This window comes from Egretta garzetta, unplaced genomic scaffold (assembly GCF_000687185.1).
Source record: "Egretta garzetta isolate BGI_Z169 unplaced genomic scaffold, ASM68718v1 scaffold434, whole genome shotgun sequence".
Lineage (NCBI taxonomy): Eukaryota > Metazoa > Chordata > Aves > Pelecaniformes > Ardeidae > Egretta > Egretta garzetta.
Genome location: NW_009259584.1, coordinates 1334688 through 1358857, shown reverse-complemented (window position 1 = coordinate 1358857; position 24170 = coordinate 1334688). Strand labels below are relative to the sequence as shown.

General features: G+C 38.2%; 1 protein-coding gene across 1 annotated transcript in view; it reads left to right on the top strand.

Annotated features, from left to right (window-relative positions):
• PLXDC2 (plexin domain containing 2) overlaps positions 1 to 24170 on the top strand; it is a 259125-nt gene that overhangs the window by 211924 nt on the left and 23031 nt on the right. The window contains exons 10-12 of the mRNA XM_035893266.1: positions 12988 to 13048; positions 15861 to 16014; positions 17415 to 17453. Coding sequence (XP_035749159.1) covers positions 12988 to 13048; positions 15861 to 16014; positions 17415 to 17453 — 254 coding nt within the window. The remainder of the gene's footprint in view (positions 1 to 12987; positions 13049 to 15860; positions 16015 to 17414; positions 17454 to 24170) is intronic.

Here is a 24170-nt window from a genome sequence, read left to right as displayed (position 1 = left end):
GCCTGGAGGTATTTTTAGTCCTGTGTCTATTTTCATAAGCAACCATTTCTGGGGCTCAATTTTTATTCAAATGCTCACTTTTACATACTTTCTGGGTTTAACTATTTTACTTTTCCTTGTTTGTTTGCTTTAGGGATATTACATATTTCAATTCCAAATTAAAAGATGGGAGGAAGACTTGCTGATTTATACTCAGGCTGTTTATACCCCAACACTATTTAACTGACAGTAGTGTGCTGTTATTACAAAATTGGCCACAGTATCTTAGCCATTGAATTCCAAAATTTAAAAAATGAGGCATTTGTATGGATTAAGTAAACCACCAGAGGGAGCATATATAATCCAATCAGTGTAATAGATTCATATACAAATGAAAAGGAAATCTCATTTTAAATGCTTTAGAAGGGCTAGAGGTTTAAAATATAGTGTATTATGTAAAATATATTCTGTTCTATGAATGTGTATGACTTCATGAATTTGCTGACCATACTGCTGCTTCAGGCACAGTGAAAGAAATGTGCCCAGGTCCTGCCTGTCTCTAGATTTTGTATTCCACTACAGCAGGTCTTTATGCTGGAGTAGTTTTAAATGAAAACATGGCAGAGTCCTAACTCCTGGGTCTTAACAAGCAGATCGTTGAATTAGGTCAAATTTACCCTGTGATAAATGAAAAGTAATGTCAGTACCATTTTTCTAACTTTTATACTGTTTTCTCTCCAGTTATGGAGCAATCATATCGAAAATATGAGAAGTAGAAATTCTGGTCCCTTGTCAGAGTTTGCTCTGATTAAAAAGTAACATTTTTTCTTCTGTTTTAAAAGTTGTGTTGAGACAGCAATTGGATTTTTAATCTAGTGCAACAAATGTATCAAGAACAAATGTGTAAATTTGTCAGCCATGGAGACATTTTTCTCCTGGTTTGGACTGGGACAGAGTTCATTTTCTTCCTGGTAGCTGGTACAGTGCTGTGTTTTGGATTTAGTGCTAGAATAATGTTGATAACCCACTGATGTTTGAGTTGTTGCTCAGCAGTGCTTACACCAGGCAAGGACTTTTTCAGCTTCCCATGCTCTGCCAGGGGCACAAGAAGCTGGGAGGCAGCACAGCCAGGACAGCTGACCCCAGCTGGCCACAGGGCTATTCCAGACCATAGGACGTCATGCTCAGTATATAAGTGGGGGAGGTGGGGGGGTGGTGGCCAGGGGGCAGTGATCACTGCTCGGGGATGGGATGGGCATTGGTCAGCACGTGGTGATCAGTTGCATTGTGCATCCCTTTCTTTGTATGTTCTTTTATGATCATTATTATTAATTATTTTCTCTTCCTCTACTGTTCTATTAAACTGTCGTTATCTCAATCCACAGGTTTTACTTTTTTTTTTCCAATTCCATCAGGGGTCCAGGGGGGAGAGTGAGCAAGCAGCTGTGTGGTGCTTAGTTGCCAGCTGGGGTTAAACCATGACAATTACTGATAAGAATGATACGATAACTAGATCTATACTTTATTGAGCAGAAAATTGCTCCACACCCAACTTCTTCAAATCCTTTCCAAGCTGCTCGCTCTTAATTTGACAAGCTAATTTGAACGCATGAACTGCAAGAAACTGTTAGGAAATTAGCATTCAATAATTGAGAATTTTGTGTGCATGGCAAGCCTGATGGGAGTAAAGCAAGAAAAGAAAGTGACACAGAAGTGCTTAATGAACAAAGCATTTTCTCAAACCAGAGTGAGCCCAGTGATGGCATCGTTTGATGAAAGAAGCCTCACAAGATCATAGTAATAGATCTTCTCAAGTGGGCTGGCAGTTCTGTTCAGAAGACAGTGTAAGCTTCAGTGAGCCTGAAGGTACATTTAAAAACACATAACAGTAAAGATGTACGTATCAGTAAAATGTACATAATAGTACATTGAAAAGTACTGTTACTCAACATAGAAGATCCTGAGCTCTTAACATGCTTTTATTGAAAGTTAGCCTGCAGCCAGATGAATTAACTTTCCGCTGAGATTGATACATGGATAAATAGCAGATAAATAGCCTTTCTACATTTTTGGATAACTTTGTGGAATTTGTTGGTAGCTGGATTCCATGTCATTATTAATGGGGAATTTCTGTAATTCCCCTTGAGCACAGATTTTCTGGTAGAATTCCTATGATTAATACAAATAAACCTGAAAAGTTCAGTCTCTGAACAGAACTCTAGTGAGGGTGCAGTAGCTCTCAGAAGCCTAGGATATGCCAGAGCGAGACCAGCCAGTTCGCTAGACAGGGTGCGGGACCTGCTGGAGTAGAATCATCCCCTTGCCTGGTTCAAAGCTGGTGTCTTAAAATGGACACATACCACCTGAGACCTATGTGGAATACTTTTTCAGGGCAGAGTACTTTCTCCTGCACTATGGCACAAGTTTGTCTTATGAGCTTCATTCCTCAAGTTTCCTTTCTCCATGCATTCTTCTGCAGTGCCCTCCTTTCTGCACACTGATTTTCTCAGCACCCCCAAGCTAGATAATAGAACTATCCCTATCCTAACATTAATAGACTTGGTATCTACCCAACTGAATTTGAATCCGGCTTCCATACAGAAACTAGCCAGTTTTCTTACAGCTGCAGTATTAGTCACACACTTTTACATATGTATGCCTTGCTTTGTTTTCCTGAATAACTCAGAACAACATGAGGGCAACAGTTATGCTAATAACTGATGCAGATTTTTAAGAAATGCAAGGCTGGGTTACAAAACTTGAAAGTATTTGAAGTTCCTTAATCTAGATATAAAAACAGTGATTTATTGAAGCCACATCACTCACACTGCTCATATTGTGTATTTGTGTTTCTTACCATATCATTTGCCTCTCAGGATCTGAGACTGGTTTCACTAGTTATTGGTTCCCTCGCCAGAGATGTTGCTGTGTCTTCTGGAGCTTAGAAACTCTGTTCATTTTCCACTCCGCAGGTTTCTGTGTATCCAGTTTTGCAACACAGCTTGGCCAAGACATAGATCTCACAGTCAATACAAAAAGGACCACTGCCTGGACTGTTTTAAGACCTTAAGGAGAAGTCTGTCTCATATAGGTCTATCACATAGATCACATTCGTAAAGTGTTTTATTGTAAATGCAGGAAGTAGCTATCAAAGATACAGAGGGCAGTTAAGCACTTAAATCCCATTGAGAGGAGGGAAAGTAGCCATCCATCTGTTATTTATACCTTTGAGAATATTTACTTCTGCTGATTAATTTGGAAGGAAGATCACAAAATCTGTGTTTCCTTTCCATGCTTAGTTTCACAGATGCACCTAAGATACCATAGTGATAGAACACTAGATAAATAGGTAGGTAGCACAGCTCTCTTCTGTAGAAACTTCTTTTGTAATTCTTTTACATACTAGTAGCTTTTTATTCTTCATTTATTATATTAGAACAATAAAACAAAACCCCACTCAGCCTTTGATGAACCATTATATCTAGAACTGTAACTTTTGTGCCAGCCATAAATCTTTCAAATCCCAACAGAGTTCAGGCTTAATTCTGCATTGTTTGTTTACCCTGAGTGTTGTAGCCATAGTAGTGGGTATTGCCCTGCTCTATTAAACAGGCATTGACTCCAGGATTAAACAGCCGTTTGCTGACAGAACTGCACCATGTTCAGTCACACAGCAGCCCCAGACTCTTTTCTGTTTGGTTTCATTTTTTTCTGTTCATTTCTTAGATCGATAGCTACTACTGAAAGGCTTGGATTCAAACATGTTCCTAATTCCACTGGTGAAAGGTGACACTGGCCTGTGAAAGGGCTCCACAGACAGATGCCTCAGAACGCAACTGGGTACTGGGTAAATAAACCCAAGCTTTATGGCTTCAGGACAATCTGTCAGATAATTTAGTTACAGAAAAAGTTTAATTAATGGATTAGCAAAAATAATGATTGTGCAATAGGTGCATTTTGTCCAACGGGCCCTCTTGGCAGAAAGTTAATTTAGTGAGGAACAAGGTATCAAATTTCTTCCATTTCATGTCTGAGATGAATTTAAGTTGTAGTTCCTGACTCCTTCCTTGACTGTCAGAAAATGATATGTTCTGAGAAATGAGTTGCTATGTATCTTTTATCAAATACTTGAATGTTCATGAGACTGTAGTACAGAACCCAAACACCACCTCCCCATTGTATCCTAAATTGTTGGTCTAGATAATAATTTTCTGCCCCTTTCTTTCCTTATTCCAAGGGTTTATAAGAAGTGAAAGAACATAAACTGAGAACAAAGCATTTCAGAAGACATCCAAGTTCAGGACAGAAATTCAGGACACGTCTGTGGAGACAGGCAGCCCAGGTTATCACACCTGACTCTAGGATACTTTATAGGATGAGTGTTAATGTACCTTTGTGGCGCATTAATTTTCTTCCCTTCATATAAGCATCTGACCCACTGCATTATATAGAGAAATCTGTCTTCCAACAATTTTGATCTCATTACAATAAGGAATTAAATGAATCAGGTATTTTTTAATGGAAAGTTTTTGCACTATATCAAATTTTCTTTTTCTTTACTTTTTCTGTTTCACTGAAATGTAACGCAGAATAGCAGTCCCAAACAGGTTTGTTTAATGGTCAGTTCAGCTGTCATACAGAAGAGTCACTTATACAACTGTAGTTCACCTTCCCATACCAAATATTTTTTGACATAGAATTACTTGCAAATTAAACAGAGCCAGGGAAGCTTCCTGGGCATTGGAAAATGATTGTATGTGCCATTAAATAGTTACTATGTTCCCTGACATGATTTCAGTCCATGCCCAGGAGCACTGTCCAGAACAGTTCCCAGGCATGGTGCAGGAGTTGGACTGTTCCAGGGATTATTCCCAGTTGGCAGTTTGTGTACAGCCTCCTTCTTTTCAAGGTTGAGAGAGTTTGCTTGTTCAGGCATAGGCCATTCTGTGCCAGCAGTCTTCAGTGCCAAGGAGCATTTCTGGGCATGTTTATTTTACTAGTATAAAAACAGTCAGAATGATCACAATAGTCTTAACTGCTTGCCAGAAGCGCTAACCTCTTATGGTTGTACTCCTCAATATAACTTGAGCATCACTGAAATCATATTTGTCTTGTAGCCTCCTGGATATTACTCTTTAAGGAATGGCCATAAATGAAAAGTCTCCTTCTGTTAGCATAATATTTTAAATTTTACATATTGCTATATACATACTCCTATGTAATGTTACCAGAAATTTTTATTTAGACAAATCTGAAATCTGCATGTCCCTTCATAAAATTTGGATAATCTGAGATTAAGACCCGCTAAGGCAAACTGTTCAGTTTCTTGACATAGTCTACTGATTCTCTATAGCATATATATTTTGTCAGTTGTTCCAGTCACCTAAACAGTGGTGACTCTGTAATATTCCCCTGTATGAGATATTCCCAATTTCAGGGAGATAAACAGTTTTCTCAGTATTCTTCCTAAATATCAAGGCTTTTTTTTGTGAACCATTATGCCTTTAGTTCCCCCTCTATTCAGGTCTATTAACTCTTCCAACATCTGCATTATCATATAACATTACCGAAACCAATTGCTTCCCACCAGATATCACAACAAATATTAATACGTGCAATTAATGAAGAAATTGATGAGCCCCAACTGCTCTGTAATTCTTTGGTAATCTGTTTTGCAGACTGTTCTTGCTGAATGTCAACTTCAGAATTTGACTCACTTTTAGAGAAAAAATGAGATGCAAGTAGAATACTAATTTGGGAAACAACTTTCTGAACTTTAAGTTCCTTTGAACATAACCGGTTACAGGATGATTCATGTCCTTCCTTCCTTTTGCTCTCTAGCTGAAGAATTCACTGAGCCTTTACAGCATGTGTTTTTGTTAACCCTAATTCATCCATACTTTCCACAAATGCAGTAGTATGGATATGCAGTTTCAAAACTCTGTTTGTTCTTTGTGCAGAATGCTCTTCTGTTTTGTTGGCATACCTTTATAAGCATATAAACATTGGCTTATGTAGAGTCAGTTTAGCACATTATGCCTCCTCCTCTTCCTCCTGTCACAGCTCCTGCTTCCTTTGACTTCTTACTCTTTTTAGATAAGTGAACGAAATATAACAGGAGCAGTAACCTAGCCTAACCAAAACATCTCTGCACTTCTCTTCCTAGTAGCTCAGATGCTGATGCCCACTAATACTGAAACAGCCACATTAAGTACGATTCATGGGGGTTCATGTGTGATAATAGAAATGTGAACAATGCTATTTTATACTCTCTCGAGGCACCAGGCTACTTTCATCCTGTCCCAAGGACTCTACTACTTGTTAATGTTATCAGTGGGTTTTTTATAAAGGAGCAAAATCCCTGTAAAAGTATATGAATAAAAAAGGGAGCATGGCCAACGTGTGAATGAGATCTGTGCCTTGGTGCATGTCACTCAAGACTTGATGTTTTTCAGTGTCATTCCCAGTTCTACAATTCATGTGTCTGGGAGTACTAGGGGAAGCACAGGAGCAATGAATTAGTGTCTGCTCCTCTGGTTTTCAGAAAATCTGGGCTTAACTCTAGGTTCTGTTATGGATTTCTGTGTTATCACAGCTGAATCATTTCATGTCAGAAAGGGTTGTCAGGCTCTGGAATGGGCTGCCCAGGGAGGTGGTCAAGTCTCCATCCCTGGAGGTATTTAAAAGAAGGATAGATGAGGTGCTTAGGGACATGGTTTAGTGGTGGGATGGCAGTGCTAGGTTAGCAGTTGGACTTGATGATCTTGAAGGTCTTTTCCAACCTAGACAATTCTATGATTCGGTGTCTCCTATACAGTATTTCCTACCTAAATTGGAAAAGGAAATATTTTCTCCAGAGGTGACATTCATATTTTTATTTTAAAAACAAGAACAAAGCAATGGGTATATGGGGCTAACTATACTTCTGAGGTTGTCAGTGTAAAGGATTATAAAGCAGTTTTCAAAATGCAGCTGGCAACTCATTTTTATTTATTTAACCAGAAGGGAACGTAACGTGTAATATTGGGGAAAAAAGTGTAAGATCATGAGAGCATCCACCCTAAAACTGAAGAGATCATTTTGAGTACATAAAGATAGAAAACAGTTCAGACAATCATGTAAAGGTGAGAAAGCAGGGTTAACTGTGCTAGTTGGGGTCATCAAGAAGACTGTGAAGTACACCCAGTAGTTCTTCAGAGCTCTTTGCCTCAAACCCTGTGTAATTTCTTGTGTGCAAAACAGGCAGCAATGCCAACAGATCAGAATTCTCTGCTAACTTCTGTTGCTGTTAGCTCTTTATACTCACTTTGTGCAGGTATAAATGCACAAAGTCAAAGCCAGTGGAGAATGTAATCTAGTATCAGAGACTGATTTCAATGTGGCTCCTTCCCAGAGAACGTTTGATGGTTATTGTTTTCTGCTGATCCTGTTGGAAATTCTGATACCATAATCTCATAAATTTGACTCTAGGGCCCTCCTCTTTCACTTTCTTTTTCCTTCTAGTTATTCAAAGCAGAGCCTTTAGCAAAAGCTTCTTTTTTATTCTTTATCTGCTTTTCAGCGTGTTTCCTTTGTTGTTGTAACTGACGTTAAGATTATAGAAAATATTCTCCTGTTCTTCTTTAATCAGAACTCTGCCAAGTCTCACTTTAACTAGGATAGTTTCCTTTCTTTCTAGTTGAATTGGAAATAAAAATTACTTCTTCTAGCCCACTTTTATTCTTAGGCTCTTCCAACAGCAAAAATTCCCTGTGGGAGACCTTATTTCCTACTGCCTATTCACATGTGTCAGAGTTACAAATATGGAGTCTTACTCACGTTCAATCTCTTTTACTGTAAAATAGCAGGGGTTTTTTCACATCTTTTCACTTCTGTTTACATGATATTGCAGGAATAATTTACAGAACATGTAGCTATATTTTTTAAAACATTCTGTCCCATAAAATTGTGGAACCATCATCGGGTTGAAGATTGCCTGCTGAAATTTGTGCCACTCTGATTCTCCTTATCATCACCTGAATGATAGAAATTTTGAGAGGCACACAATGTTAAGACAATGATGGAATTCAGTGCTGCTGGCACAGATATGCTGCATTAAGTATTAACTATGCCTTAGTAATCATATTTGAGGTTTTCATAAGCATTAAAATAGTACAGGCTCTTTGGAGTGCAGAAGTAGTACTGAAGTACAGTTTAATTAAGCAATATGTTTAAGTAAAGGATAAATACAGACAACACATTTATGCTTGAATTCAGATATATGATAAGGTGTATTGAGCAAGATGCTAAGCACAAATACCATTCAAACACCTTATAAATTCATACCATAGTCACTCACAGTGACACTTCCCATGAACTTCGTAAGCACTTCAAGCTGTGATAAAGTTCTGCATTTGTGACAAGGGAAAGTGGAAAATAACAAAGGGAGGAAAACAGTGTCTTTTCCCGGACAGCACAGTGTGACAAGAAGCGATATATATATATATATATATATACTTATTTTCTATTTTACATCCTATCTCTCTCAGCTTGGAAAGAAATTCCACTTTGAAATGTTCTAATTCTTTTTTTTAGTAATTCAAACAGCCTAGCAAGTAGCTTAATCTTTTCTTAATGTGATGAGCCTTCCTTAGTGGTTAAAGGCAGAAAAAATGTTCTGTCTGTTCAATTTTCTACTTACTTTTCCAGGTTAACCTTTTATTTAGAAGAGTTAACAAACTGCTGAGTAATTATGTGGTATTTAATAAATATGTGGTATTTAATAAATCATTGCTGATTTCTGGAATGCCCTTCAGTTCCCAGAAATCCATTCTTCATATGTTGTTAGAAATATCCTGGAAAAAAAAAAAAGTAATACTAGGTAATAGTTGGTTTAAAGGACACACATTGTGCATTTTAATGCTCTTAGTTGTTTTATACCACCTCAACCTGGTGAAAACCCATGGCCTGGACAGTTGTACTCTTTGCTGGGTAAAAAACTGACTGGATTGCTGGGCCCAAAGGGTGGTGGTGCATGGAGGTAAATCCAGTTGGAGGCTGGTCACAAGTGATGTTCCCCAGGGCTCAGTGTTGGGGCCAGTTTTGTTTAACAGTGACCTGGACGAGGGGATTGAGTGCACCCTCAGCAAGTGTTTGGTCCTGTGCTTGGGTCACAACACCACCGTGCAACGCTACAGGCTTGGGGATGAGTGCCTGGAAAGCTGCTTGGCAGAGAGGGACCTGGGGGTACTGGTCGACAGCCAATGTACACAGGTGGCCCAGAGGGCCAACGGCATCCTGGCTTGTATCAGACCTAGTGTCACCAGCAGGACCAGGGAAGTCATCCTTCCCCTGTACTTGGCACTAGCGAGGCCGCACCTCAGATACTGTGTTCAGTTTTGGGCCCCTCACTACAAGAAGGACATTGAGTTGCTGGAGTGGGTCCAAAGAAGAGCAACAAAGCTGGTGCGGGGTCTGGAGCACAATCTTATGAGGAGAGGATGAGGGAAGTGGGGTTGTTCAGCCTGGAGAAAAGGAGGTTGAGGGGACACCTCATCACTCTCTACAACTTCCTGACAGGAGGGTGTAGTGAGGTGGGTGTTGGTCTCTTCTCCCAAGTAACAAGTGATAGAACGAGAGGAAATGGCCTCAACTTGCACTAGGGGAGGTTTAGATTAGATATTAGGAAAAATTTCTTCACTGAAATGTCTACCAGGCACTGGAATGGGCTGCCCAGGGAAGTGGTGGAATCCCCATTCCTGGAGGTATTTAAAAGACAGGTAGATGTGGTGCTTAGGGACATGGTTTAGCAGTGGACAGGTACAGTTGGACTTGATGATCTTAAAGGTCTTTTCCAACCAAATGATTCTATGATTCTATAAGATTTTTTATGTCCAAACTTTGTCCCTTTCCTTCCTGATGATTTTCCATTTTTAGCTTTTGCAAGTTAAACCCCAAATTTTCTGTATACAGAGTATCTGATTTTTTATTATTATTATTATTATTATTATTATTATTATTCCTCATTGAATTCTCTTACAAGAGAAGCTGCAAAGCATTTCAGCTCATGCACTGAATGGACACTTCTTGTCGTTGAAATATTGTCTGACAAAGAGAGGTAAATGGCATCTGAGAGATCTGATGACTTCTCCATCTCCTTTCTGCCTACATACAGTTCACTGAAGGGATTCTGACATCTTTCTTGTTACCCAGATTCAGCTGCATTAATTATACTGAATCATCATTGCTGTACACGCAGAGACTTTAATTCTCCCTTTGCTCCCTGAACTAGTACTCCCGAGTTCCACACAAATCTTGGAATTCCTTACATTTCATGAATGTCCCTATTCTCATTTCCTAGAACATCTTTTTTATTGCTTTGCTAGGAGCTGATTTTGGTCATCACTTGAAAATGAAGTTGTTATAAAATGGCCATGTTGACAGATGGCATAAATGGCATAGCTAATCAAATCTGCTCCAATGTTTTAATGGCAACAGGGAATTATCACCATGCTACTAGACGATGGTCTTAAAAATGCAATTGGTAGAGTGGACGGTGCACTGAAATGGCAGTACCCAGAATTCTAACTCAATGACAGAGCAATGATAGTATCTGCTACAGCTGACATCTCATTGACACATGCCTCAAAGGACGTTCACAAACAGGTTTGCTTGGAGCCTATCTAATTCCTGATAAAGCTGCTTCCTGATAATATTGTTTGGACTCAACATTGCATCAACAGAAAATGTTAAATAAATAGTGTCCATGGTTTAATGTATTTTCCTTTAAGGTAGGGTCATCTGAAGATTGTCTCAGATGTTTGAAAGAGCCGTTCCAAGTCCTTGCATGTTGCATTTTGGTGGTTTGTTAATTCCCAGGGAAAAAACAACCCCAGCAATGTCACTTGCCACCATATTTCAGTAATTTGTCAGAAGAGACTTAAGAACTGTAACTGAGTGTGCCTGGGATAAGCGCACTCATTCTTTTAATCTTTGGAGCCTTAAGTTTGACACCATTTAGATAGATGATAAAATCTAAGATAAAAGGTCATTAATTGCTACTAGGTCTAAGAACCATTGGGTTTGAATTAGCATGGATATGTAACGGCAGTAATTGTCTCTATTGTAGGAATTTATGGAGTGGCTGAATGTCATGTCTAAACACTGGGCTTGATTTTCAGATGTACGGAATATCCTCATACCCATTAGATTTTAACCAGAGCAGTATGACTGAAATGTAATTTGTTTGTAAGTATTCAGTACATCTGAAAATTAGTCCAGTTATTCTTCAAGATCAGCACAGAAATTGCTAATGAAGCTCTTCAAACTTTAAAGTAGGAGAGATGGAGACTTCAAAAAAGTATTTTCTATTCGTACCTGGAATGTCACGTCATCATTTCTTTCTGCTTAGCAAGGTCTTCCCTGTTCTCTCAAATATTCATGAAGACAGAACACCCCAAAGATGGGGAGGCAGCACCGAGCTCCCAGCATAGCACTGATTCACTCACCCTTCCGCAAGAAGAAAAAACTCTTTACTGTAGCCTTTATTCTCATGCATTGGGAAGGAGGTTTCTGTGTTTCTCTGGAATGCATTTCTGGTTTGGGCATCTTTTTTCTTCACTGCAATAGATTTTTGGAAAAGTCAGTTGCTATGGAGAGTGATAATTGACACCTTTTAAGGTTGGGGTATTTTTTTTTCGTAATGTTGCAAATGATGGAATGTGGATTGTTGCAATTATAATTAAGAAGAGAATCAACATTTCCTCAAAATCTTTTGTCAAAGACATTGTAGATTCTGCTCAGAATAATTACATGGAGAATTTTATTATCCCAAGTGTGTTGTTAATGTTGTTTACATCCTCTTGTAACAACTCTCCTACTATAAAAATGATTCCACTGTTCCATTCTTCCAAATGCACCAGTTTACCTCAGTTGAAATAGGGTAGTACTTGGCATGTCTTGGCATCTTTCAGTTCATTGAGAACAAAAAATTACCCCCTAAATATAGCTAAACATAACAGTGGCCTTATTTGCTTGCTTGGTCTTATTAAAAGACAGTGAGAAAGTTTTTTGCTGTACAGTCAGGTAAGTTATGACCATAGATGCCAAGTGACATCATCCTGTCTCATAACAAAATACTATGAGAAATGAATGCAGAAAACAAAAAACAACCCCCAAAAAAATTTTCAAACACGAACTAGGGGGAATCTCTTTCGAAGTCAGACATCATGATTTCGTTATTTGCTTGCCATTTTAATAATGCTTTCTGTTTGTAATGCTACCCGTTGCCTAGGAAACCCTAAGTTACTGTGTAAACACTGATAACACTCCTGTGAGATGGGGATTGCCAGGAGAATCATTATATTAAAGTGTTACAAGTTGCTTTAAAATTTCTTTGCTACATACTGCAGATGAGAAAGGATATTGCAAGCCGGTTATTAAGCTCACCTAATTTGATAAGAAATATGCATGCAACTTAAGTTTTCTGCAGCTAGTGAGGCGGTAGAAGCAGCTGTATAGTATTTTCTAATTGTCATGAAGGCTGTTCAGAGGAGAGGTTATCTAAATCTGCGACCATTGACCACGTCATTACGTGACTGGTTCACTATATGCTTTGTGGGATTAAATTTTCCTGGCTAAGAAGTCTGGACAGAAATAATTAAACCAATTTACATCCATATGGCTAACATCAAACTTAAAAATGCTATGGCTCAGCACCATCTTAAGAATAATTATCCAGTGGGAGACCTTCCTATTTAAAAACTATACATTTAAAAAAAAAAAAAAACAAACTAAAATAACTCATTCATTGAAATGCCTTTCACTGAAGTGGATTAAATCATTGACTCATATTGCAAGCAACAGCCTCTTGAATAAAAGTAATACCACATAAATCATATGGCTTTTAAAATAAATCACATCATTTACTTATTCTCTCTGTCATTCTCTTCTCTTCCTCTCCCTTCCTTTTTGTTCTTGTTTTCCTCCTATTTCCATCCGGACAACTTCTATCTTTTTCATCATTTAAAGATGCTCCAGTGGATTTGACCGTCACCGGCAAGATTGGGTAGACAGTGGCTGCCCTGAAGAGGTATGTGAGTAGTTTACATCCTCAGCCCATCAGAGGCCGTTTATATACTTATGATGCTTTTGATTAAATTCTTCATGTTATGAAGCATGGTTTCAAGGCCAAAAACCTGCTATATTTATCAGTCAGTGGAGAAGCTGTAAGGCATAATAAAGAAAAATAGGCTGAGAAATTTCACTCCCCATTTCAGGGAATAAAATGGACACAAAATAAAAATCTTATCTCTGAGAAAGTACTTTAAATAAAAAATAAAAATACCAGAAAGCCTGCCCCAAAACAATGTTCCTGCACTGTTTTTCGCTTAGATCTCTGACTCTTGCCAGAAAAGGGGAAGAAACTGTAATGTTCCTCATCTCAGAAAACCCTCTGCCAGAGCAGTCTCAACCGAAAAACAGGCATTTCTTATCTTGCATTTTGGTTATGAAATCTGGCCAAATCATTTAGTAGAGAAGAAATTACATAGATGAATTCAAAGATATATTTTCTAAAAAGATATAACTAAAAGGCATTTGGATGCCCTTTCCTGGCGAGGCAGTGAGAGAACGAGAAAGATACCTGACTGTGGTAGTGGTGGACCGTCCAACAGGGACTACGGGCCTCCTCTAAAAGAAGTACTCGGGGTACTCCTGGACCAGAGCATTTCATTTTCAAGACACATACATAAATTTCTTACTGCTGATTCTTTCCCAGTGTCCTCCCTTTAGAGGCCTTTTTGCTTTGAGGGTTCTTTTTTGTTGGGTTTTTTTTTTTTTCATTTGGGGAGTGTAGTATAATAGAAATAAATTAATCTGTGACACTTTTAATCTCCTGATGGCCATAAAAAAGCAGTTACTTTTCCATTTTGGCTGAAAGGGCTAAATTCTGTCATGAGTTTCACCAACATAGCCCTTCTGAAGTGTAATGTCAGGTGAAACTGAGGGCAAAATGTAGCCCCAAGTGTCTCTCGTTAGAAAAGCACATTCTGTTTTATTCTCAGCAGAAGCAAAGAGAAGTAATGATATCAATCCAGTCTGATGGAAGACTTTTTTTTCTTATAACTGTAATTGCAATATAACTGCATCCTACATACTGCCTTGTTACGTGAGCTTGAAGCTTCAGCTTTACAGTTTGTAAACTGGTAATTTAATAATGGAATTTCTGTAAGATTTTTTGTCTGTCGAGGACAACCTTTTCAAGAACATAAAATAAAAGTTACTGGGAGTATTTGTTGTTATAGTGCACAACCTTCGTATTGCTTTAATCCAGCTTATAATTAGCTGGGGCTCACTTGTAGCCTGTAGATGAAGCTATGCAAGAACTGCTCTCTGCATGACAGTAGCATCCCATTCTGCTTCTCCCTTCTTGTTTCAGCTCAGCTACTGCTCCAAGTCTTAGTACAAGATCTGAGAGGATATTATTGATACACTAAGTGTATTGGAGAGACTAATAGTTTGATTTGCACAGTTTCAGGCTGCTTGATTGCTGCTCACAGTCCAGCTTTCAGGCCCTCTGGAGCAGAAGCAACAGCTTACTTAGCATCTTCCAGCTTGATGCCTGAGCTGACTGCTGGAGTTCAATGAAGGATCGATAATTAGCACACAGAGGTTAATTTTAGATGCATTCATTCAGGAGGATGAATAATGAAGATTCTCATAGTAATGTTTCCTTCTTTATAATATAGATTTTGAGCTAAATTTTGATTACATTGCATCAGTGAAATTAACAGTGGTTTTCAAGCTAAAACATGAAGAAATTTAAAGAATAATTATACTGCAGGTACTGATACCTTTTTTAATGTAATATGTTTTTTCTTGTGAAACAAAGGACAATAAAATGCCCATACATAGTAAAAGAAAGACAGCACACACTGGGTTTTGACAGCCAGATCTCACTAAAATGAACAGGCTTTGCGGGATTCCACTTCTCATTAAAATGAATGGGGACAGCAGGAGTTACAGGCAGTTCCAATATTTGCTGCTAGTTAATTGGATATATTTTCCTGCAAAACTGTGTGATCCATAAAAGAAAATATTCATTACACCAGCAGAATTTTAAAAGTGTCCAGAAATTAAAAAAAACCAAAACTTGTACCGAAACATTTGCCCATAAAAATAAAAGTTAAATTATTGTATTATGGTGAATATTATTTATGGTGTGATAATATAATCATTTGTATGGTTATTATGTTTCATACTTTATATTTTATGATACTTATATTTTACATAATAATTATTATGTGTAACATATATAATATGTGAAATTTTAATATATAGAATTAATAAGCATATAGTGAATGTGTTGCTCTATAGTGTGGTATATAAATATTCTATAGGCTGAATAAATGCACACACTTTACACATATATGCATATTCATCTATGATAACTGCATGTAAAGTCTAATTAAATGCTCCAGTTAACTACACATTACTCAGTATGAAGAGCTACAATTTATTCCCATGTATGTTTTTTAACATGTATTATGGTGCCCAGGCCAATGGCAATGAGCATTCACAACAGAAGAGTGAAAATCTGAATTATAATCTTAGATGTTAAAATCTGATTGGGGGAAATAACATGTTTGACATTCAGGGATGACTTTGAAGCCTTGTCATTAACAACTGACCGTTTTAAGTTTTGCAGCTAAATGAAAAATACATGTTGCTGAATGCTGTGTAGAGTGCTTCAAAGGAAAAACAAAAGAAAAAGCTCTTGAAATTCCTTGATTCAGTGTTTCCATTTTCATTCTTTTTATCCTGACAGCTTGTCCATGCTTAAATTCTTCAGTGACAGTCTCCACTGAGAATTAATTTTCTTTGTTTTTGTTGTTACCCAACAGTCAAAAGATAAGATTTGTGAGAAGAATATAGACACAACTGAAACACCTCCATACTCCACCACCACCCTTCTGCCAACCACCACAAAGTTCAGAGTTTTAACGACCACCAGAGGATCCACCACTTCCCACCTGCCAACCAGCCTACCCACAGAAGGTGAAGTGTCTACACTGCATTATTCTGTAGTGCAAACATGTAATGTATAAGTCTAAAAGAAATTTATTTCCTTTAAGTAGGTGTTCATGTTGACCTTTTCTTTTTTGGGCAGTGGAAGGCATGGGCAATTGCAGTCAAGGCAGCATCTGCTACTGCTTTTAAATTGCAGCTTGCTCTTGCACCAGTAAGGTGCAAAGGGGATGAGTGCTGAAGGAGAGGGCAGCGTTGGGGCCACACGGACAAGCCAGGCAGACTTCTGGAGAACTTGTGGTTACAATGAGTTGTTTGTGTTCCTTTAACCATCAGGCCATAGTCCAAAACCTGTTGAAATAGTAGATGGAAAGGGCCCTGCTAAAGTTAGTGAAGAAACTCCCATCACAGGCATAATGAATTTTGAATCCCTTTGGGTGTTCTATTTAGACAGGTGAAAATTAGAGATAACCCAAATTAAAAACCTCTTTGAAATTTGCCTGTTTACTTTTTTCCAGTCAGTTGACACTGTTCTTTTTATGTAGTGCTCACTGTTGTGAAACAGTTTCTATAGGCTTCTGAACCAAATTGACGGGGGAAGTGATGGTGTGTTAGTTCTCAGCCTTGTTGCACTGGCTGCTTAAATCTTGCTTTTCTGTGGTTGAGATATTTTGCTTTCCTGCTTCTGGGGAAAATTCAGCTGGATAGAAAAGCTAACCCAGAGTAATCAAATAGCATCTTAACATCTACAAAGAGGGAGACGGGGAGGGGGAGTTTTATGCTGGAACTGTATGTTAACACAAGAAAAGGTACGAGGTACAAGCAGATATTTTAAGTGGCCTGTGACAGGAAAATTTGAACTGAAGACATTTCAAGGTGGGAATCTACTGATAAGAAAGGCTGGGTTTGTTTGCAGCAAGAGAAGTTTAGAAACTGTCGGTGCGGGGTTTGGACTGCATTAGCAGCATTATTCCCTGGCATTTTGTTCCTTAAAGCTCATAACAAGAAGAGGAATATGGAAATAAATAGGATTTAAAACTGGTAGACCTCTTCATGCATCTTAGAAGAGGAACTAAGTCTTTGTTTTATTTTATTGTCATATGTTGGTTCATATAGTCCTTAATATGATCGAATGCTCAAGCTATGTTTGAACATGTAACATAAATTAATTATTTGGAAGCGTTATGAGACAGACCCTTATTTAGCAGAATTTTGAATCCTCCTTTACACTGTGACACTCATAAATATTTTTTTTAGTGGTAAGGAAGTAAAGCATTTCTCAGTACAAGAACACCTCAATCTAATTCTCATTGAGTACCAAATAATTTTCTAATTGTAACATTTCTTTGACATTAGAAAGTCATTCCTGAAATGACTCATGACCTAGAAAAATGCAGTTTCCTACAACTAACTTTGCATTTCCTTTGTAGATGACACCAAGATAGCACTGCACCTAAAAGACAATGGAGGTAAGAGATTGGGGGGTTGTCTATAAATAATGTTGGTATTTTGTCAAATTATACTCCACTGAACTTCAATAATCAAACTCAGATTGCAGAAATAGCTTTTACCAGACTCTGAAAGAACTTCAGCTTTCCACATCTATGTCGAAGAGCAGCAGGGCAAAGAAGCTTAGCAAATGCTCAGTAAATTAAACATTTACAACTCTCTTTATAAGTCTTTAATAAAACAGCAGGTTTAATTAACTTCCAAATATGGACATATTAAGTGTGTTTTAACTGTATCATAATAATACAGTATTTATTTAACTGTATTAAGAGAGGCTTTGATGCTAGTTTTAAATAATAATATTGTGTTATAAACTCATTCATAGTAGTGAATTCTTACATGACATTTTGTTAATAAACCTACCTGTTTTATATCTGTATCTCTGCACTAGCAAAGATCCTGTATTTCTCCATGCACGTTCGCTGTGCAAGTTAGTGAGATCACCTTGTCTTCCTGATAAAGGCCTCTGTTAGAAGGGGCTCTGCAGGGGACTGCTTTTGTCATCTTCTTTGTGGGTTCAAGGACTGAGACCTGAGGTTTGTTCCTTCTCCCTTTGAAGCTAATGAGAATTTTGCTATTAGTTAAAGTCAGACTGGGTCATTAGAAGCAGGCTGCATCTGTATTCACTGCCAGTGTAGAGCTTGCTGAGGAGAAAGGAAAGATTTAGGTTGATTTCTATAGGCTTCGGAATGGTCTATCAAAGCAGAGGATGATTTGCTGAGTAAATTGAAATAAATTATTTATCCACTGATATAAAGGGAAATATTATTGGCTTTGATTGCCTTTCCTTCTGTCGGGGAGCACCAAGCTTTCCCCAGGGGCAGGGGAAGCGGCAGTAAGCATGGCAGCAGGCACGGGCAGGGCGCAGCCTGAGTCCAGCAGCTGAGGGGCAGCAGGCGGGGTTGGACGCAGAGCAGTGCCCATCGGCCGAGTCTGCAGTGACGAGGCACGCCCACCAAGGCAAGAAGCCGGGTTGGCAAGGGAAGGCTGGGAGCGGCGAGGGAGCAGGTGAGGCACAGCAGCACAGCTCAGGCAAGGACCAAAGGAAGCTGCTCCCATCAGCAGTCCCAGAGAAAGTGAGGTCATGAACTAGGTCCATACAAGGCATCCAGTCAGCAGCAAAAAGAGATGGGGCTAAAGATGAGGCTACAATACAGCTCCAGGGTCCATCCAAGGACATGAGGCCAGGGACAGGACTGGAGATAAGCTGCCTTCAGCATAGATCCAAGGTTGGTCCAGGAGACAAGATCAAAGATGGGGCTGACTATCAGTTCATCTACAGCATAGCTTGGGCTTGGGCTTGAGCTTACATGCAGTCCCCAACCCCATGGTCCCAGGTGTGGTGAGTCAGGACAGTTGAAGCATAGTGGTCTCTCAGGGCCCTTACAGAGAATCATTCACATTTTGAAAAAAACATGGTGTGCAGATGCCACTTAGCATTTTGGTCTGTTGTCCTGTCATTTGTTTTTCAGTAATATTCAGCCATTATTTTCTCCATCCCTCAAATTAGAGATCTGCTCTCTCCACAGGAGGCAGTTGCCATCCCCTTCCTTGCCAGTCGCTCCTCTGTCATTTTACTGTCACTAACCACACAGCATAGCTGGTCACATGTGGTACTGGGCATTGAATTGTCCATTTGTTGGCAGTGTTTTTGTTTGACATGGCTTTGGCACATACGTGGTCTCTTGGAATAAGGTCATCTGTAAACTCAGGGTGGTACTTTCAGGCATTTTGTCTATGGGAATGTCCCTGAACTTTTCTTTCTTTTATTCTTCTTGAAATCAAATTGCTTTTTATTTTGTTGTGAGAAGTGCTTTGGAGCTCTTAAAGATCAGTAGACAAGGTGAATTAGTCAGCATTTCACTCTCCCGTTTCACGTCTGCTCTGTACATGAGTTCCCAGCTGAGCTGTACCCATGCTCTGCCCTGCGAGCCATCGCTCCATGGCAGGTGGCTGGCCTGAGACAAGGCAGGTTTCCATCTTGAGCATCTCATGAACAGCTCAGAACACCATGCTGTTATATAAAAAATAATTCAAAAGGTGGGCTTTAGAAAACACATTCCAGGTTTCTTTTGGTTTGGGAATTGCAACAGTATCATTTTTTGCTTGTCTACTCTTTGCCCAAGATCTGAGAAGAAAAACCCTATGAAATCAGAAAAAAATTATGAATACTAGAGCAAGTGAGGGATGCCTGTGGACTACTTGGTAGAGTGAGGGTAGTAGGGTTTATGGCATCACTTATCTTAAATATAGAAAGTCCATTTCTGCACAGAAAGCTGCTGCATTTTAGAAGAACAAACCAGCACCTGATGTGATTATTCATTTTCCTTGAGCTGTTTCTTTTATTCTTGAAATTTAAAAAAAAGAAACTGACTTCAAACAACATGGAAGCAAAGCAACACACCAGGATTTCTCATTCACACAGTAAACGTAGCTTTTAATCTGAGAAGTTCTTTTTGATGAATCTTCAATTATGCATTGAATTTTCCAGTGACCTCTAGATTAGGCTCAGATAAAACCTCTGCAGCCGCAGGCGCGTTCTTTGATTCTCTGATTTGTCAGCTTTTCATAAAGAGTAGATTATTTCAGGTCACGAATACAGGGTCTTTACTTTCTCACACTAGATCCTTTAAAACTCTAATGAAAGGAAAGCTTTTATAATGGAAAACCAAAGCTATATTGGATCAGTGATGGCCTATAGCTTGATGTATCCTTCGATGATAGCAGTCAATATATGGTTAGATACAACAAAAGGATTCTATAGAAATTCGGCATCTCACACTGCCTGAAACTTTTGAAACCAAATGTTATAAAGCAGCAGATAAATTTAAATTAAATTTCAAGTTCAAGTCAAAATGCTTTGACCTTTTAATTATATGAGAAGATCACTTGCATATTAGTTCTGTAATTCACCCACAAACTTATGTGGCGAATTTTAACATACATCTCAAATTTGCTTGTTTCTGTTTCTTCTGTCTTCCTTTCTTCTTCATAGACACGATAGATGCCTAATATATACATGCCTAAACCATTTTAAAATACAGCTGACATACCATCACATTTTTGTTAAATCTTATTCTCTTTAAAATAACAGGCATTTTGTAAGTTTTAAGATATGTCCAGCACTACAAATATATATTTTTGTTATTAATTGCAGATTCTGTTGGGTTTTTTTTTCATTTTTCTTACAACACAGCTGACTAAACAGTTTATAAGCCTGATTTTTCATAAAAATTGTGAGCAACTGGCTATTGCTCTGTAGTAATGCAGTATTTTCCTGTTGAGAACTCTTTGGTGGATGATTTAGATGATTGGCCAGCACATCTAGACGTTTTATTTGACCTTTTTAGACACCTTATTGTGTTGGTTTGACTGCTATGAGTCCCTCTCAATCCTTCAGCTTTATAACTCAATAGAAAAGTGCATATGTGTTTTGACAGTGTCAGAGAAACTGCTACACTCCTCATTCATCAAGAGGTACAGAAATTACTGTTACAAAAAAGTAAAGCTATGCAGAAAGCATCTACCTGAGGAAGAAAGCTATTTTATTTAGTTGTGAACAAGTCCATCCCAGCATATGTAGTGCTAGGAAATGTCTGTGCCCTGCTGCTTACAGTCTGTGGTGGATTTTTCAAAGATGGTCTAGATATGAACATTAGCGATATACAGTATTAACATTAGTGCTATACAGAGCTTAATTTGAGCTTGAAAGAACAAACCAGCACTCGATAAGAAATGACCAAAGTGAAGACCCAAGTTTTTTTAAAAAAGACTACTTTTTCTTTTTTAATAGTCCCCTGTGCCTGGAAACTAGCTCCCATTAGCCATCTGTCTTCTTAATTTCCCTTAAAAATTGCAGTCTGAGCTCTTCCTACCATAATACTTGACCAATTATGGAGAAGACTCAGACCTGTTTTTCTCGTGTACCCTCAACTCCAGCTACAACGTGTTGAACAATAGTTCATGCCTGTTGATAACCATCTAACTTATTTCTGTCTAATATGTTAAGTTTCTAAGTGCTCCAGAAAATGAGACCTATTTCAACAAAGAGACAAGCCAACCTGTTAGGGAAAACCAATATGTTTGATATAACAGAAGTTTTTTATGACAACACAGTCCGAAATAGCTAACTCAGGTTAGCAAGTCACTACAGATTATTTGAGTCCTCTCCAGTTTTAAAGTGAAAAAATGTTAAATTAAGCAATGCTAAACCTAATCTTTGTGGGTGGTTTAAAAATGTTTTGAAGTGGACCTTGTATGGGATAAGATCCACAGGCTATGGCTTTGTTTTATCATCAGATCTTGTCCTCACCACAGAAAATTACCCTCCAGAGGCTTAATCTGATCTGGTGTTATCCAGAAAGCCACAAGCTCTTCTTTTGGGCCTTCCTCATAGCCAGTGGCAAGCAATAGGCAAGAGGAAGTCATGCATGTCATCCTAAAAGACGTATCCAAAGTAGGATAAGTTACTATATAGAGCTGCCTAGCTCTACCAGCTACAGAGAAAAATCTAAATAACGTGCTAAGAGTGGACATCTTACCTGTAGGTATTTGAGGTTTCCTTACTTTAAGTCTCTTCAGGGGTGTCTTAGCTAATGTGTTCTATTTCCATTCCTGTTGAGAAACCTGGCAGACCAAGATTCAGAACTCTTCTTCCACTCTTCTCTCATGAAAAGGGGAGGATTTAAGGTTTTTACCATTATTGCAAAAATCCTATTGCGATTAGGTTATGGATTATATAATTAAATGTTTACTTCTGTATGTTCCACTTACTCAAAACTGCTGATGTCCCCTAAAATTGCAGGGTTCAAACAATCTTAGGCAAGCAAGGATTTCCTTGGAGACAACTTGTCATAAAGTTCAGTTTACCTATGCTGTACTATATGCTGTGCTTGTATAAAAAAATTCTTATTAAGGAGCCACTTTGGAATGGTTTCAGTAGTGATGGAAAGTAGAGAAATGTATCAGTATACAGAGATAAGCAAAATAGGTGGTGATGGATAGAAATGTGTTATTAGGGTAAGAATATGAAGAAAGGTAGATTCAAGAAGAACAGTTAGCCACCTTGATTATGAAATAAACCAGAAAGAGTCTTGCAAACAGAGTTTATCAGATTTTTTTTTCCCTTTTTCTTATACTTAGGTAGGGCAAAAATTCCAAAGGGAGCAAATAAAATATAATTCAAGTCAGCGAGTCTTCCCATATATTGTATTTCACACTGTAGATCACAAGCTAAGAAATGCTGATATATCTCCACATTTTATTCTCTGTTTCTCCCTGAACATTTCCAAGCTGTTCCTTCTCTATCATTTCTCAGCAGTCTATTCTCAGCACTAGTTAGAGATGGGTCTTAAGATATATCAGAGATCTCTCTTGTTTTCTTCAGTATGATCAAAGCACGATCAAAGTTGAATTTAGACCCCAACCAATTTGCTAAATGCTGCTCACTGTTTTTTGCAAGTTCAGCTGTAGCACTCAGAATAGGCAAGCATTATACTTTGGAAAAAGTGTGAGATCTACCATACTATGTTGCTGTAAGAAACATAAAATTATGTCCCTGGTGTATTTCAAGTTCCTCCTCAGGAAATCTTGTGACTTAAGGAAAGCATGTACAGACTTGCTGGTGTTCAGTATGATACCACATCAGTGCCTGCTGGCAGATATCTAATTGAAATGAAGCTTTCCAAAGCCAGGAATATAAGTTTGGAACAGCAACAGTCTGTGATATAAATATTCCCATCTTCCTTGTGCATCAGACAGAGGAAGAAACGTATTCTACATGTTATACGTGATGGCCAGTGGGCTACATGTGTGGTTTTTAAAGCAAATACAAATGAAAAGTGCTGAACTCATCCATCCTGGGTAAAAAATAGAATCATGGATTAATAATCTTTGTTCTTAGGACACTTAAATTGGTAGATTAATAAATTGTGTTATTTTCTGTTTGTTTCATGGTACTTTGGATTGTACTTAAATGTTATTTAGAACAAGACATTTGTGTCTTTTCCAGAATTTCTTGCATCTCTACTGCATCCCAGTTTGCTGTGATCATCTTATTACAGCTATCATCACAGAATACGTAAAAAACACCAATCCAACCTGCAGAAAGTTAATCAAATAATGGCCAGGGTTTTCCAAAGTAGTAGCACTGGGATGTATTCCATAGAAAGCAAATGTCAATGTCTGCCTTTAGCACAAAAGGGCATTTTTACATCATATTAGGCATTACATACCACATTAGGTTAAAGAAGCGTGATGTTAAAATGGTTTAGCTAAGCCAGAACAACTATGTGTAGGCACTTGGACTTATCATAAAGTCTGACTTATATCAGTTTAGTTTGTCTTTGGTTTTCCAAGACAGATATAAAATAATATACAAGTATCTGCTCTTACAGTTGTCATGACTTTGCTATAAAGGCATAAATTTAACTGATTTTGTTAAACATGTACAATTTGTGGACTTTGTAACAGCTCAAAGGGTTAATGTGAAAACCACATGTAGATCTAAATGGAGATCTTATGGAGGGCTACATGTAATAAGCTTGATAAACTTTTAAGACAAGGCTGCATTACTTAATGTTTTATCTTATGATCTGCTACTGTTGCTGTCACAGTGCTGTGGCAGTGTGACAGCTAGGGCAGACAAAGCTCCTGTGATCTGTCTTTTTAACTACCTA